This window comes from Sarcophilus harrisii, chromosome 4 (assembly GCF_902635505.1).
Source record: "Sarcophilus harrisii chromosome 4, mSarHar1.11, whole genome shotgun sequence".
NCBI classification, from domain to species: Eukaryota; Metazoa; Chordata; class Mammalia; order Dasyuromorphia; family Dasyuridae; genus Sarcophilus; species Sarcophilus harrisii.
Window position 1 is genome coordinate 331,847,271 of NC_045429.1, and position 12,299 is coordinate 331,859,569.

The 12,299-nt window shown below is 44.8% G+C and overlaps 2 protein-coding genes and 1 non-coding gene across 3 annotated transcripts in view; all 3 read left to right on the forward strand.

Annotated features, from left to right (window-relative positions):
- The first annotated feature begins 1,032 nt into the window (after positions 1–1,032).
- HOXB3 (homeobox B3) overlaps positions 1,033–12,299 on the forward strand; it is a 41,498-nt gene continuing 30,231 nt past the window's right edge. The window contains exon 1 of the mRNA XM_031966101.1: positions 1,033–5,456. The gene's annotated coding sequence lies outside the window, so the exon portion shown is untranslated. The remainder of the gene's footprint in view (positions 5,457–12,299) is intronic.
- On the forward strand, positions 5,456–12,292 carry HOXB4 (homeobox B4). The gene is made up of 2 exons (XM_003768357.3): positions 5,456–10,492; positions 11,343–12,292. The coding sequence occupies exons 1-2, from the start codon at positions 10,066–10,068 to the stop codon at positions 11,636–11,638; spliced, it is 723 nt and encodes a 240-aa protein (XP_003768405.1). The 5' UTR covers positions 5,456–10,065; the 3' UTR covers positions 11,639–12,292.
- Positions 8,264–8,413, forward strand: MIR10A (microRNA mir-10a). Its single transcript, NR_105725.1, has one exon. It is a non-coding gene; the product is annotated as a microRNA mir-10a (primary transcript).

Below are 12,299 nucleotides of genomic sequence, written 5' to 3' on the forward strand. Positions count from 1 at the left end.
AAATTTAGAGACACTAAATCGGATCCCGAAATAATGGAGCTAACTCATCCTAAAATTCTGAGTCTCCCTGAATGTTCCCTCCACATATGCATTTCAGTGCTGAATTAAATTCCATTTCCTCTGTCCAATCTCTCTTCCTTCCCACAGGCTCCTCTTAAATTGTCATCTCCTTTAGCTCGAAAAGGAAAGATTCAGTAGTCTTTCTATCAGACAGAATAGTCTTTCCTTTTGGGGTGTGTCTCCACGAAAAATTCATTCTCTCTCCCATTTCTGTGGACACTATACCACTGTCTCTCGGCTTACAGACACATCTTCCCTGAAACCACAAACTTCCTGAAGGTAAAACACAGGTTTGATAGCTGTTGGGTGTTGCTCCTTTTTTTTTTTTTTAAATAGCCCTCCCTCCAAAAGTGATTAAAATCTGTTAAAGGATTTAATTAAGAGAATTAAATGAAAAGGAAGGAGACACAAATGAGTTGGAAAAAAAACACACCAAAGCTATTCTGAACGATTAAATCGCCATTTTAACACTATAATGGAGTTTGCATCCTGAAAGGGGAAATCAACGCTCATATCTCATCAATAATTCATAGAGTCCGGGATCACTCGGAGGTCAGCAGACGGGGCAGGAGAAGCTGGCTACGTGGGGCTCCAAGCCTAGCTCTCTGAATACATTAGCCGTAGCCACTCGCTTTAGCCCTGGCTGCGGGGTCAGCGCCGGCACAACCTCCTAGCCTGGTGCAGAGGCCGGTGGGTATGGAGTAGGGAGAGGGGGCAGGGCTTTTTTCCCCTTGGGGGTGTGATTTCGTCCCCTTCCCCCCATTCTCTGTGATTGTATGATGGAGATAGGAGCCAGATCTGGATCAGAGCCGGTTTGGGGGGAAATGCGTCTTAAAGAGGGACCTTAGATGTATGTGAGCGTCCAGTTGATTTTGGAAAAAGAGCTAAAATATCCGTTACAATTTGTTGATTTCTCTCCCCTTCCTCCTTTCATTTTATCTTCTCTTTCTCTTCTCTTTTTCACCTTTTCTCCTTCCTTCATAGGTTTTCTGTCTTTGAAGTAAACTCTACCATTTTCCTTAAATTTCTTTCTTAAGAACTCGTGTTTTTAGGTTCTTTTTCTAAGAAACAACAAAGTAGAGGTGGAAAGAAAGGACCTTGAACTGTTAATACTGCCCAATTATCTATACATTCTAATCCTTCTGAATAGGCATGGTTTCCTCCTCTGCCCCCAAGTCCATTTTAACACCGCTCTGCGCACACTGGCCAGGTCTGACTGTGGAGTCCGAAGCTTTTGTACCTCTTGGACCTCAAACTCTAGAGGAGGGGAAAGGAGCATGCCCTCGCATTCTTCTTCAAATCGTCTCCTGGTGTTCTGAGCTTTGTATTTATGGGCTAGGAAGCAAAGAGATCCTTGCTTGTAGGGAATGGACCTTATTTTCCTGAAGCCAGTTCACCCCCAAGGAAGAAAATAGCTCCCTGGAAGAGAACTAGTTGAGAAGGGAGGAAGCAGTTGTTAGATTTATTTTGGAAGAAAAGCGAAAGAAGAGCCTGTTGAATATGTGGACCTCTTCCCTTTTCTTTTTTCCTAGTGAGGGGCAAAAACTCAGTCTCCGTCATTTTGGTCTTCCTGGGACCTCTCCTTTAGAACACTTCAAATCTGGATTAAAGGGATCAGAATTTGGGTGATGATTTCTAGGAACCCAGAAGGAAAAAAAGGAAATTTTATTTTCCTTCTCTGGAGGGAGGAAGAGGGGTGTGGAAAGATCGATAGCAAGATGTTCTTTGAGGAGAAAAAAAAAAAATCGAAAGCTGTGATTTCCTAATACTGTTGATCTGAGTAGAGATTTTTACCCGAAGCAGAAGCTGTAACGTCCTGGAGCTACCAGTAGAGTCCGCCTCAGACCAAGTTCACAGCCAGACAGAATTAGAGGCTGCGTTAAGGGCCCGCAAAATGCTGCCTCCTGTTTCTCTCCCCTGTTTTCTTGTCTTTACAACCCAGGCAAGAATTTCAGAACTCTCTTCCAGTATATTTCCCACCCCTAGCCATAATCCCAGAAGAAATTAGCACCCTCCCACTTCCAATAGTGCCTCTTGCCACTCTTCATCCTCCAAAGAAGTAAATTCCCAAATCACCTCAGTGCTTTATGAATTCTCAGTGAAATAAAATAAAAATGTAAATCTCCCAAATCTCTTTTAGGAAGCAATTTGACAGTGTTCAGGAGAGACCATAGGTGGAAGAGATACACTAGGTGAAAGTAGCAATATCATAACCTTTCTATCATCACAACCAGAGATTTGATGCAATAGGCAGGAATATCAGTTATTGTCTTCAGGAAATCAATAAATCTCACAAGGAAAATTTAAGTCACGAATTCTTCCCCTATCAATATTTGGGAATCAGAGTCAGGTGATTAGAGAGGAGGAAGGGGATGGAGAGAAAAATATTCAATTTGGGTTTGTGGGGTAGGCAGAGGAGAATTCGACCTTGGGGTTCTTGTTAAGTTGGCGTTATTTCTGAAAAGGTCACGAAGTTGGAGGGTCAAAAGTTTATGCTCGTCATGAAACTGGAGCTGAGAATGTGTCTAGCTCAAGAGATTATGTAAAGGGTAGGGGGAGATGTAGACTTGGAGGAAGAGGGGGCGCTATTTATGGAAAAGAAATAAAACAAACAGCTAGTGAGGATGAGTAAGAAAAACTGAGTGGAGGCGCGCTTGGAAAGACCACAGCAGGAGACAAGGAGAGATAGGAAGTGGAAGAAATGGGGTAGTTGAAGAGGTAGTAGCCAGGAGTAGAGGAAGATCAAGAATAGTGATCTTTTTCTGAAAATAGTGCTGGAAGAGGTATATGTTTTGATAGAAGTAAAAGTGAGAAATGGGGTAAGAGGAAGCGAATTGAATTTTTATATTAGAAAGGACCTCGAGCATCAAATATCAATTCCTATTCCCTTCCTCTTGATAATCTTTGCTATACTGTAAGAGAATCTAATTAAAACTTAGTTACACACATTTATTAAATCCAATTAGAGAGAAGTCCCTGTAGGACAGTAAAAAGAGCCAAACGAAGTCTTCAAAGGTGAAGACCCAAAATATGTTGATGGCGATGATGATGACAACGGTCATCATCATTATTAACATTGTTTTGGCCCTGGTGGAGGACTAGCTTAACAACTCCCTCCTGTTAATTTCCCAGACACTACAATCTCCTGAAAGGGAATCCTGGGGACGTACAGTTAAAGTGGAGACTGAGGTTGTGGAAAGAGAGGAGATGGGTATTATGTCCTCAACCCGACAGGCATCAAAACCCCTCCCTTGTATTTTCGTTTTCCTTCTTTGATCTCCTGAAACTTTGAAGCTCCCGCTAATTTCTTTACTTCCCCCCAATTTCTGCTCACAGTCAAATTCCCAACCTAATTCCACATTTGCAAAGAGGCTAAGCAAGAAGGAAGATTATCCTCCAGACATTTATCTCTTGCTCTTGTAACAAGCTAACAGAAATTCATCTTCGACACACCCTATAGAATTTAATTTATAGGTCAAACGATGATATATATACTTAGAGAAGGGCTGTAATTATAACATCGACGCATGTGCTTCTTGTAGGCATAGAAATGAATGTCTATTACATTATACTATGTCATCACATTATTATATGAGTATTTAATATATGAAAGCCTGGAGTGTGTGCATAGATAACGATAATCCTAGTTTTTCGGCTTTATACTACACTCTAAGTTGGAGATAAGGCAAGGAGTAGAGAGAAAGGAGCAAGGATGATGTTAAAATACAACTTGACTCTGTCTTTTGATTAAACTGCTGGCCTCCATTCCTTCTCCACTTCTTTTTCTCATTCTCCCGGGTGTCTCAGAAGGAACGGGGCTAGCTTTTTTGGAATTCGGGAAACGGGAAACGAGAAAGCAACCTCTATGAAGAGGTGGCAGGCTCAGTATCTCTTTTCCCTTCTCCCTTTTTTGCCGAACTTCAGGGTTTCCGTGAATTTCAGAGTTGGAAATAAGAAGAGAAGGCCACCCATAGATAAGTAGAAATGAATTTGAGTGTTACAGTATTTCTGAAATGACCGGTCTACTCCTGGTCAGTCAAGAAGAATGTGACACAAATCTCTTATTTATCTGGTCCCCGAGTACTGCTACTGAAAATTCTGCATTCCGAAACTCGTGCTCGATCTGGGAGGAACAGGTAGCTCTCACTTCGCGTAGCCGGCCTGAATCTGATTCCGTCAGAATCAGAGAAGAGGGAGAGCAGAAGAGGTTCTCTATTTAAAATATATCTCAACAATATTACAAGAAAGAAAGGAATTATCTTCTTACAATTGGAATGTTTCCACCATCTGCTCCCTGGTCTAAAGAATGAGAACAGATTTATAAAAAGGAAAAGAAAAAATCCAATTTCTTTAAGACCCAATGCATTTTCTGTAATTAATGTAACTAAAAAACTACTCTCCAATGCTCCTGAATTTTCCCACCCCATTTGGCCTAATACCTTTGTAATTTTCGCAAATGCCCCAGGAATCCGACTTGCCGGAGGACCGGAGAAATAGGGAATACGTTTCCCTAGCGCCTAAGAAAGAACCTGTGGCCTTAAACACTACTAAGAAGTTAGGTGCGTGTGGTACTCTTTCAGGGAAGGAAGGATGTCCTGGAAATGAAAGGGCAGAAGTCGGGGCGGAGGGAGCAAAGAGAGGTGCATTAGTTAGTCAATAGTTCTTCGCTGGATTCCTTCGGGTCCAAACACCCTCGTATTTTTGACTTCCCTTTACCCTTCCCTATTCTTCATCCCGACTCTGTCTGGGAGAACCAGCCCTGAGAGAAAATGCCCAGGCTCCCAATCTCTAGTGCCCTCTTTGGAAACAAGTCTCAGGGCCAAAAAATAGATTTGATTACTCGAAAATCCCAGCGGCTGCTGCGGTAGCCTATAGGGTAGGGCGGGTTTGTATCCAAATGTGAGTGTTAAAGAAGGAATTGGGGGGGAGTGCAAGACGGAGGATTGGAAGTGACCGACTCTGGAGAAAATTCAAGGCAGCGAGGAAGAGCTGAATAAAATTCCTGCCATGTCATTTTTCTCCCAAGTAATGACCTGAGTAAAATTCAATATGACCGAGCGAACTATGTGAGCGTATTATAGAAACGGCCTGCTAGTGGGAGAGACCGGGAGAGGGGTGAAACGTAGGTCACGGCGTCTAACAGATATTAAAATGTTCAGGAGACTCGTGACACGCCTAGCTGTTTAACAAAGACTGCCAAAGTATGAGATTAATACGAAAACTTGCGGCTTCAAAAACAAAACACACCCCAAAAAAAGTCCTATTCTAGTCTTGGAGGGGGCCTGGGACTGACTGGTTTTCCTCGCAGTCGCGGTTCCGTCTATCTCTCCTACAATAGTGGAAAAGGAGAGCTTATCTTATCGAGAAAAACGAAGGGAGGACCTAACCCGACAGCTGTGAGTATTTTTGACTCTTCCCCTCCAGCCTTTATTCTGTCCCTTCCCTCTGATCCCCTTTTCCTGCCTCTTTCTCCTCCACCCCCATGAGTTGGTCTGTGGAGGGGTGCTGTAACGGTTCCAGGGAGATAGAATGACTCGCACCGCTTGGCCCCACTCTCTAGTTGACATAACGTACATCTACGGGAGGAGGCGGAGAAGCAGGAAAGAGGTCACGCTCTCAACCTGTGGCTTTCCGAAAGAGGTGCTAGCGAAGAAGCGCGAGGGGACGCGCTCCGAGGCGGAGGGAGAAGGGCACTGGCCTTTTAATAAGATTATGCTTATTTTCTGAAGTGAGTCTGTGTCAGACAAAATAGGTTCTAAAAGTTACTGAAGAATCTTTCGTTCCTTCATTGCACCCGTATTGGGATTGTGCGTTGGGGGGCATGTTTAGGGTAGGGGTGAGGGGAAGTCTGGGAATCATCCTGGCAGGTGTCTAGTCCTTGGAAGAAGTATAGCAGACTCTATGGGCTTTATGGTCAGGCCCTAAATTCCCTTTACCCCACTCGGTTTTATTCTTACTGTGCGGTTGTCACCACTAAAAAGCGGAGGTTGGGTCTCAGTCCCTATGCTCCCTGGAGTGAAACCGGAGGGGATGCAAACTCCCCCGCTTCTCTAGCCGGTTCCCCTTTTGAAATGTAGAGCATTAGAGATACCCCAGCTGCAAATCCGTCTTCTTAAACTTCCGAAATGCCGACGGGTTTATGAGCAAAGGGCCTAGTTGTAAAGGAAAGGAGATACGGGGTGTGGGGAATGGACCAGAGAAGGTGAGGATTGAGGACCAGGATTGGTGGGGGCTTTGCAGCCCAGTAAAAGACAGAGCACAGCTTCTCGTAAGATTTTGAAAGGACCAAGCTAGACGCTAGGGGTGCTGGAGATGTTCCTATCATTACCCTTTTGTCTGCTGCCCAGGGAAAACTCAAATATCTCGGCTTCTTCCGGAGCAAATTGTTACCTAAATAATACTAGTTTTAAAAAAAGCAATCACAATCACTACCTTCGTAGCCATTGGTGTTAAATTAATCTAAGGAAAAGCAGGATTTACATAATGTTCCTATGATGATGTCACATGGGGAGGAAAAGGACAAGAGAACTGCAAACTCTTGGATATGAAATTAAGTGTCTAAAATGGGAGAGGGGAATGATCAAATTTCAATTTTTTCTTATGTGAATCTCTCAGTATACCAAACCAGAGCTTTTGGCCTTCTGAAAACACAGAGTTCCCTGACTATTTATTGAGGAGGGTTATTATTGTTATTGTTGTTGCTGTCCTCATTTGAAGAACACAGCATTTTCCCAGGCTCAGGGACTGTGTAGAGAATGTAGTATTACTTATGAATGTTACTCATATGATTTTAGGCAATAGAGAGGGCTTCCATACCTACAAATCCCCATACCTAGTAAAAAAAAAACTACAGGGAAATTTGAAAATCATCTGGGAAGTAAGGATGGGAAAAAATAGTATTAAATATCTCGTAATGAATGGATTCTTAATTTTTTCTGTTATGGGCCCTTTGTCACTCTGCTGAAACCAAATAGACCAACTTTCAGAATAATGTTTTTAAATAGTTAAATGAAATAATAAATTCTAGTTAGACGTTAATGAAAATAAAGATGTGTTTTTTTCCCATCCCAGTTCACAGAGCCCCTGAAATCTAACCATTCATTATTTAGGGATTTGTGGACTCCAGGTTTAGAACCTCATCTCTAATTAGACTCAGCCCCTTGACTCTCTTCGCTTTGGAGTCCATCCTCTTAGCAGAGTATGGAGAAAAGTTGAAGACAATTTGCAGATCATTCCAGCGACTGCTTTACTCCTCCCTGTTTTTTCCTCTTTTCTGGATCTCTTTTTTTGCCAAGCAGCCAGGTGGCTTGAATGTATGGTAGTTTAGACATCAGTGACGGGATGGGGTGCGGGCCTGAAACTGAGGAATCAGAGAACCATCTCTCTTTTCTCATAGAATATTCTCTTTTCACTCAGTTCTTTTCCAAATAGAGAAGAGTGGGGCTGCTGCATCATTTGGATGAATATTTTATTGTTTTACATCACCCCTCGTTCGGAAATGGAACGCCTTTGATCTTTTTCTCAGGTTGTAAACGGAATTGCCCATCATTAAATACCCTCGGCCCCATCTGCTTCACCTCCTTGCCTTTTTCTTTACAGCTGTTTCTCTCTTTTTACAATAGACTTTTTAAAAAGGACTTTTATGACACCCTCTCCCTTCCACTCCGTCGCCCTTTCGTTCCTCTGAGAAGCTCCAGAGAAAATAACTATCGAGATATTCGTTTGTTTGAGAGCTAAAGGATAAAGCGGGAGAAGGGAGCCGTAGTTGTTCTATATGTTTTGGGTGGGTTTTTGTTGTTGTTGTTGTTAGGTTTGAGTTTTTTGGTTTTGTTTTGTTTTGTTTTTTGGTCTTCTGTTTTCCTTTTTTGAAATGAAAAGTTCTTTGGGGGCGGAGGACGAGAGAGAGAGGGAAGCCAGAGGGTATAAATTTTGACTTTTGCTCCTCAGCCTTTGGGTGACCCTTCCTTCTTTTGTACTTAGCCAATGTTTACGTCTCATAATTCATGTGCCTGGGAGTTGAACAGCTTACGGTTTTAGCTCGCGAGCATTTTCGAAATCATCCGCATCTATTTCCAGGGGTTGGAAGAGCAGTGACACCTCAAAATACAGGCTAAGCTAACCGCCCTGCCGGGTCCTCACAGCGCCCTGCTCTTTCTTCACCTCTCAAACAAACAGGCAAAAAACCAAACCAAACCAAACCAAACCAATCACTATTCCCCCCCCCCCCTCAATCCACGAAGACTGTGCTCAGAGTAAACGAACTGAAGGATTTGTATGCCAAGAAGATCTCTCTGTCTTCTGTATATACCCTGTAGATCCGAATTTGTGTAAGGAATTTTGTGGTCACAAATTCGTATCTAGGGGAATATGTAGTTGACATAAACACTCCGTTCATTTTGTTTTTCCCAGAAGAGAAAATAGAGGATAGAATAAAAAGGATCCAGTGATGTAACCAGAAGGGCGCTCTTTTCTTTAAATTCTGAGTGTCTACATATCTGTCTTTCTCAATATCTCCTTATTGGAGGAGATTTTTATCTACCTGAGATTTCAGCTCCTAGCCCTAGGGAACCCACAATAGCCTGGCTCCTTCTCTCATTTTACCTCTTTTTAGCTCTTTCTCAAGAGACCAGAGTTACAAAAAACAAAAAACAACAACAACAAAAAACCTCTTCCCCCCTCCCCCGTCTCTGTCTCTCTGTCTCTCTTTCTCTGTCTTACACAAGTATATATTATATATGTGGGAGGGGGCGGAATCAGGGATAAAAAATACCAAATGACGGAGGCTGTTGAGTTGGAAAAGGAAAGAGATGGAAGCCGGTCTCCTCAAATATGTATTTCTTTCTAAAGAGAGCGTAGGGTGAGGGAGTAAGTGTTTCTTCAACTTTCAGTTCAGAATAAGATGCTATTTAAACACAATTGATATAAACAATTACAAAAGACTGGGAGGGTGTCACCCTTGGGGCTTCAACAGATCACATTAGACACAATATTAGCATTCCTGTCCACACTAGCAATAGTACTTCTCTGACTTAGTATCTCTCAGATGTATCTGATATTAACAAATTATTGCTCGTTTAATGCTCAAAGATCCTGATTTTCATATCCAGACTCCCTCTTTTTTTTTCTCTCTCTCTCAAAAAAAAAAAAAAAAAAAAAAAGGGCGCTTCTTGACGCTGGAGTAAGGTGGGGGAGTGAGGAGTGGGAGGAGTGGGTATTGAGGGACAGACTGACAAGATCAGCTTAATAGAGCAGCTAAATGCGATTTGGAAGTCAAGGTATCCCCGAATTAGTGGATGAATTTTCTATCGATCCGCAACCAGTTCAATTCATCTCTGCCAGCCCCTTCAGCACACCCGGGCGGCTCCGACGTCTTGTCTCTCCCACCATCACCCCCACCCCTTTCCTACACCCACTAGAGAAAGAAGAGAACTCAGCCGGAGAGACACCTTCCCAATTCCCTTTCCCATCTCCTGACTGAACTGCCCTCTCCAGAAAGAAGCTAGGGCTCCCCTTTCTACTCTTGGATTTCAAAAAAGCCTTCCTGCTCCTTAAGGTGAAAGACAGTGGGCGAAGATGATGAGGGCAAAGATTGAACCCCCCCATCTTGGAGTGGAAGCTTCAGTGGGGGTACTCCCTTCGTCACCCCCAAATTTTTCCTGTTTGCTCCCAGTCCCCAGAGACCCTGAATACGGAGAGAAAGAAGGGGGGTAGATCGCACAGGCATTGGCCCTATGTAAATACTGATGATGGGGGTGAGGGTGGGGGGAGAGCAGAAGGGGGGAGAAAAAACCCTCTCAATGCTGCAGCTCTTTGGCTAGAGTAGGGTCCGGGTGAACAGATTTCCTTATCCGGGAATCGCCGCCGGAGCGGCTATTGGCTCGGGGGATCACGTGGCCCCCTAACTTAGTTCACTTGACAGTAAGTAGGTGGGCTTTCGGAAACAGGAAAACGAGTCAGGGATCGGAATAAATTTTAGTATATTTTGTGGGCAATTCCCAGAAATTAATGGCTATGAGTTCTTTTTTGATCAACTCCAACTATGTGGATCCCAAGTTCCCTCCCTGCGAGGAATATTCACAGAGCGATTACCTACCCAGCAACCACTCGTCTGGGTACTACGGCAGCGGCCAGAGGCGAGAGAGCAGCTTCCAGCACGAGGCGGGGTACGGGCGGCGGGCGGCTTGCACCGTGCAGACCTATGCGTCCTGTCAAGAGCCCGGCCACCCGCCGCCGACCGTGCTTTCCCCGAGGGCTCCAGTCCAGCCGCAGGCAGGGGCCCTTCTCCCTGAACCGGGCCAGCGCTGCGAGGCGGTCAGCCCCAGCCCCCCGCCACCGCCCTGTGGTCAAAACCCTCTTCACCCCAGCCCATCCCATTCCTCTTGCAAAGAGCCCGTAGTCTATCCCTGGATGCGGAAAGTTCACGTGAGCACCGGTAAGTGACTAAAATGCACTTTCCTTTCCACACCCCTTTCCCCCCCACCAACACTTCTTTAGCTTTATACTGAGGGGAACCTCCAAGTCATAAAGAGGGGGAGAAGAAGGGGGAAAGCCAATTGCCCCCGTTGTAAAATCGCCATTCCGGGAGATTTACTGTCGCCTATTTTCAGAGCCATATAATTACATCCCCCATAAATTTTTATGGCCTGCTTGGCCCCGAGCCTTTGAAGTCAGTTCCTCATCCTCTACGCGATTCTCACCAGCGACTTTTTCTCCTGCGAGGAGCAGCTTTAAGTGAAGTTTGATGTTGGGGGTGGGGGCTATGGGTGGGAGGAAGGGGGGGACCTAGTAATTTGTATTTAAGTAGTGGGTTGAGTCAACTCGGTGTATTTATTTTTCCCCTTCCTCTCCTCGCTTCCCGTCTCCTTGGTCCCGGGAACTAGGCAAAAGTTTCTCCCCAGTCAGGCGCCGCCTGGAATCTGGGAGCTCGGAAAGAGGAGGGGGGGAAATTTAGAGAAACTTCTAGACACCCCCTCCCCCGTCCCCGCCTTGGTCATACTCCTTCAACCAGGGGCAGCTAGACTAGAAGAGAAGGGTACGGATTGGAGCCAAGTGAAGATACTTCCTCACTCTTCCCCACAAAACTTCGAGGTTCCGCCTCCCCTTCTTCCTATGGGAACACTCTTACTTCTCTTTTACGGAGGTTTCCCTCCTCCCATTTCCCCATGGTTGGGTGGGGTGGGAAGGATGGGAGATGGTGTGTGTTTGTGTGTTCAGAAGGGACTTTACCCCTCCCCTCCAGGATAATAAAACTTTCTTTTTCTTCCTTTTTCTTGTCCGTCCAGTAAATCCCAATTACAACGGAGGGGAGCCAAAGCGCTCCCGGACAGCTTACACCCGCCAGCAAGTCTTGGAGCTGGAGAAGGAGTTTCACTATAACCGCTACCTGACCCGGAGGCGGAGGGTGGAAATCGCTCACTCCCTCTGTCTCTCTGAGCGCCAGATAAAGATCTGGTTCCAGAACCGCCGGATGAAATGGAAAAAAGACCACAAATTACCCAACACGAAGATCCGATCAAGCACATCGGGGTCCTCCGGAGGGGCCCAGAGTCGAGCCAATGCAACCCCCACCTCACTATAACGCTCCCTCTCAGGGAGGGGAGACTTTGGATTTATTGGGGTGGGAGTGGAGATCAGTGGGAGGGTGAGGGGGGAGGAGAAAAAGTGGGAGGGCAGTGGTGCTTAGGACCAGGAAATTTTGTCTCTGCAGAAAATAATAATAATAATAAAGAAAAGGAGGGGAGGGGAATTTTATTTATAGCAAGAAACAGAAGAGGGGGCAAAAGTGGCCCCCAGAAGCACAGAGTTCGTGGCTCTTGTTTTCTTCCATTTTTTCTTTTTCTTTTTCTTTTTCTTTTTTTTTTTTTTGAGAAAAAAAAAGAGAGGTGGAGACGAAGGCTACAGATACTAGTTTTCAGATTTGGCGAAGATGGATCCATGTTTCATCTTTAATCACGCCAACCTCAGGCCCATTTGTCATGCTCAGTCTGCCGGAGAGAGGACGGACTCTCTGCCTGCCATTACCTCGACAACCAGCGCTCCCGCTAACAAATGAGGCTCTCTTTCTTGAAGACTGACTGGATTTTCGGTCCCCCCCTTCCCCACCCCTCCCTATCCCAACCCAGGCATCCAACCTGAGCATATTCAGACAACCAGATAGAGCAGTTTTTTGTTTTGTTTTGTTTTGCGATGGTTAAAGAAAAAAAATTCTGACTCATTTAGAAGTGTGTCTCTTCCCCCCC

What these genes read in the sequence shown, in the direction of transcription:
- HOXB4 (XM_003768357.3), top strand. Translation starts at nt 10,066, where the DNA reads ATGGCTATGAGTTCTTTTTTGATCAACTCCAACTATGTGGATCCCAAG. An exon ending in GAAAGTTCACGTGAGCACCG is followed by an intron (nt 10,493 to 11,342) that starts GTAAGTGACTAA and finishes TTGTCCGTCCAG; the next exon opens with TAAATCCCAATTACAACGGA.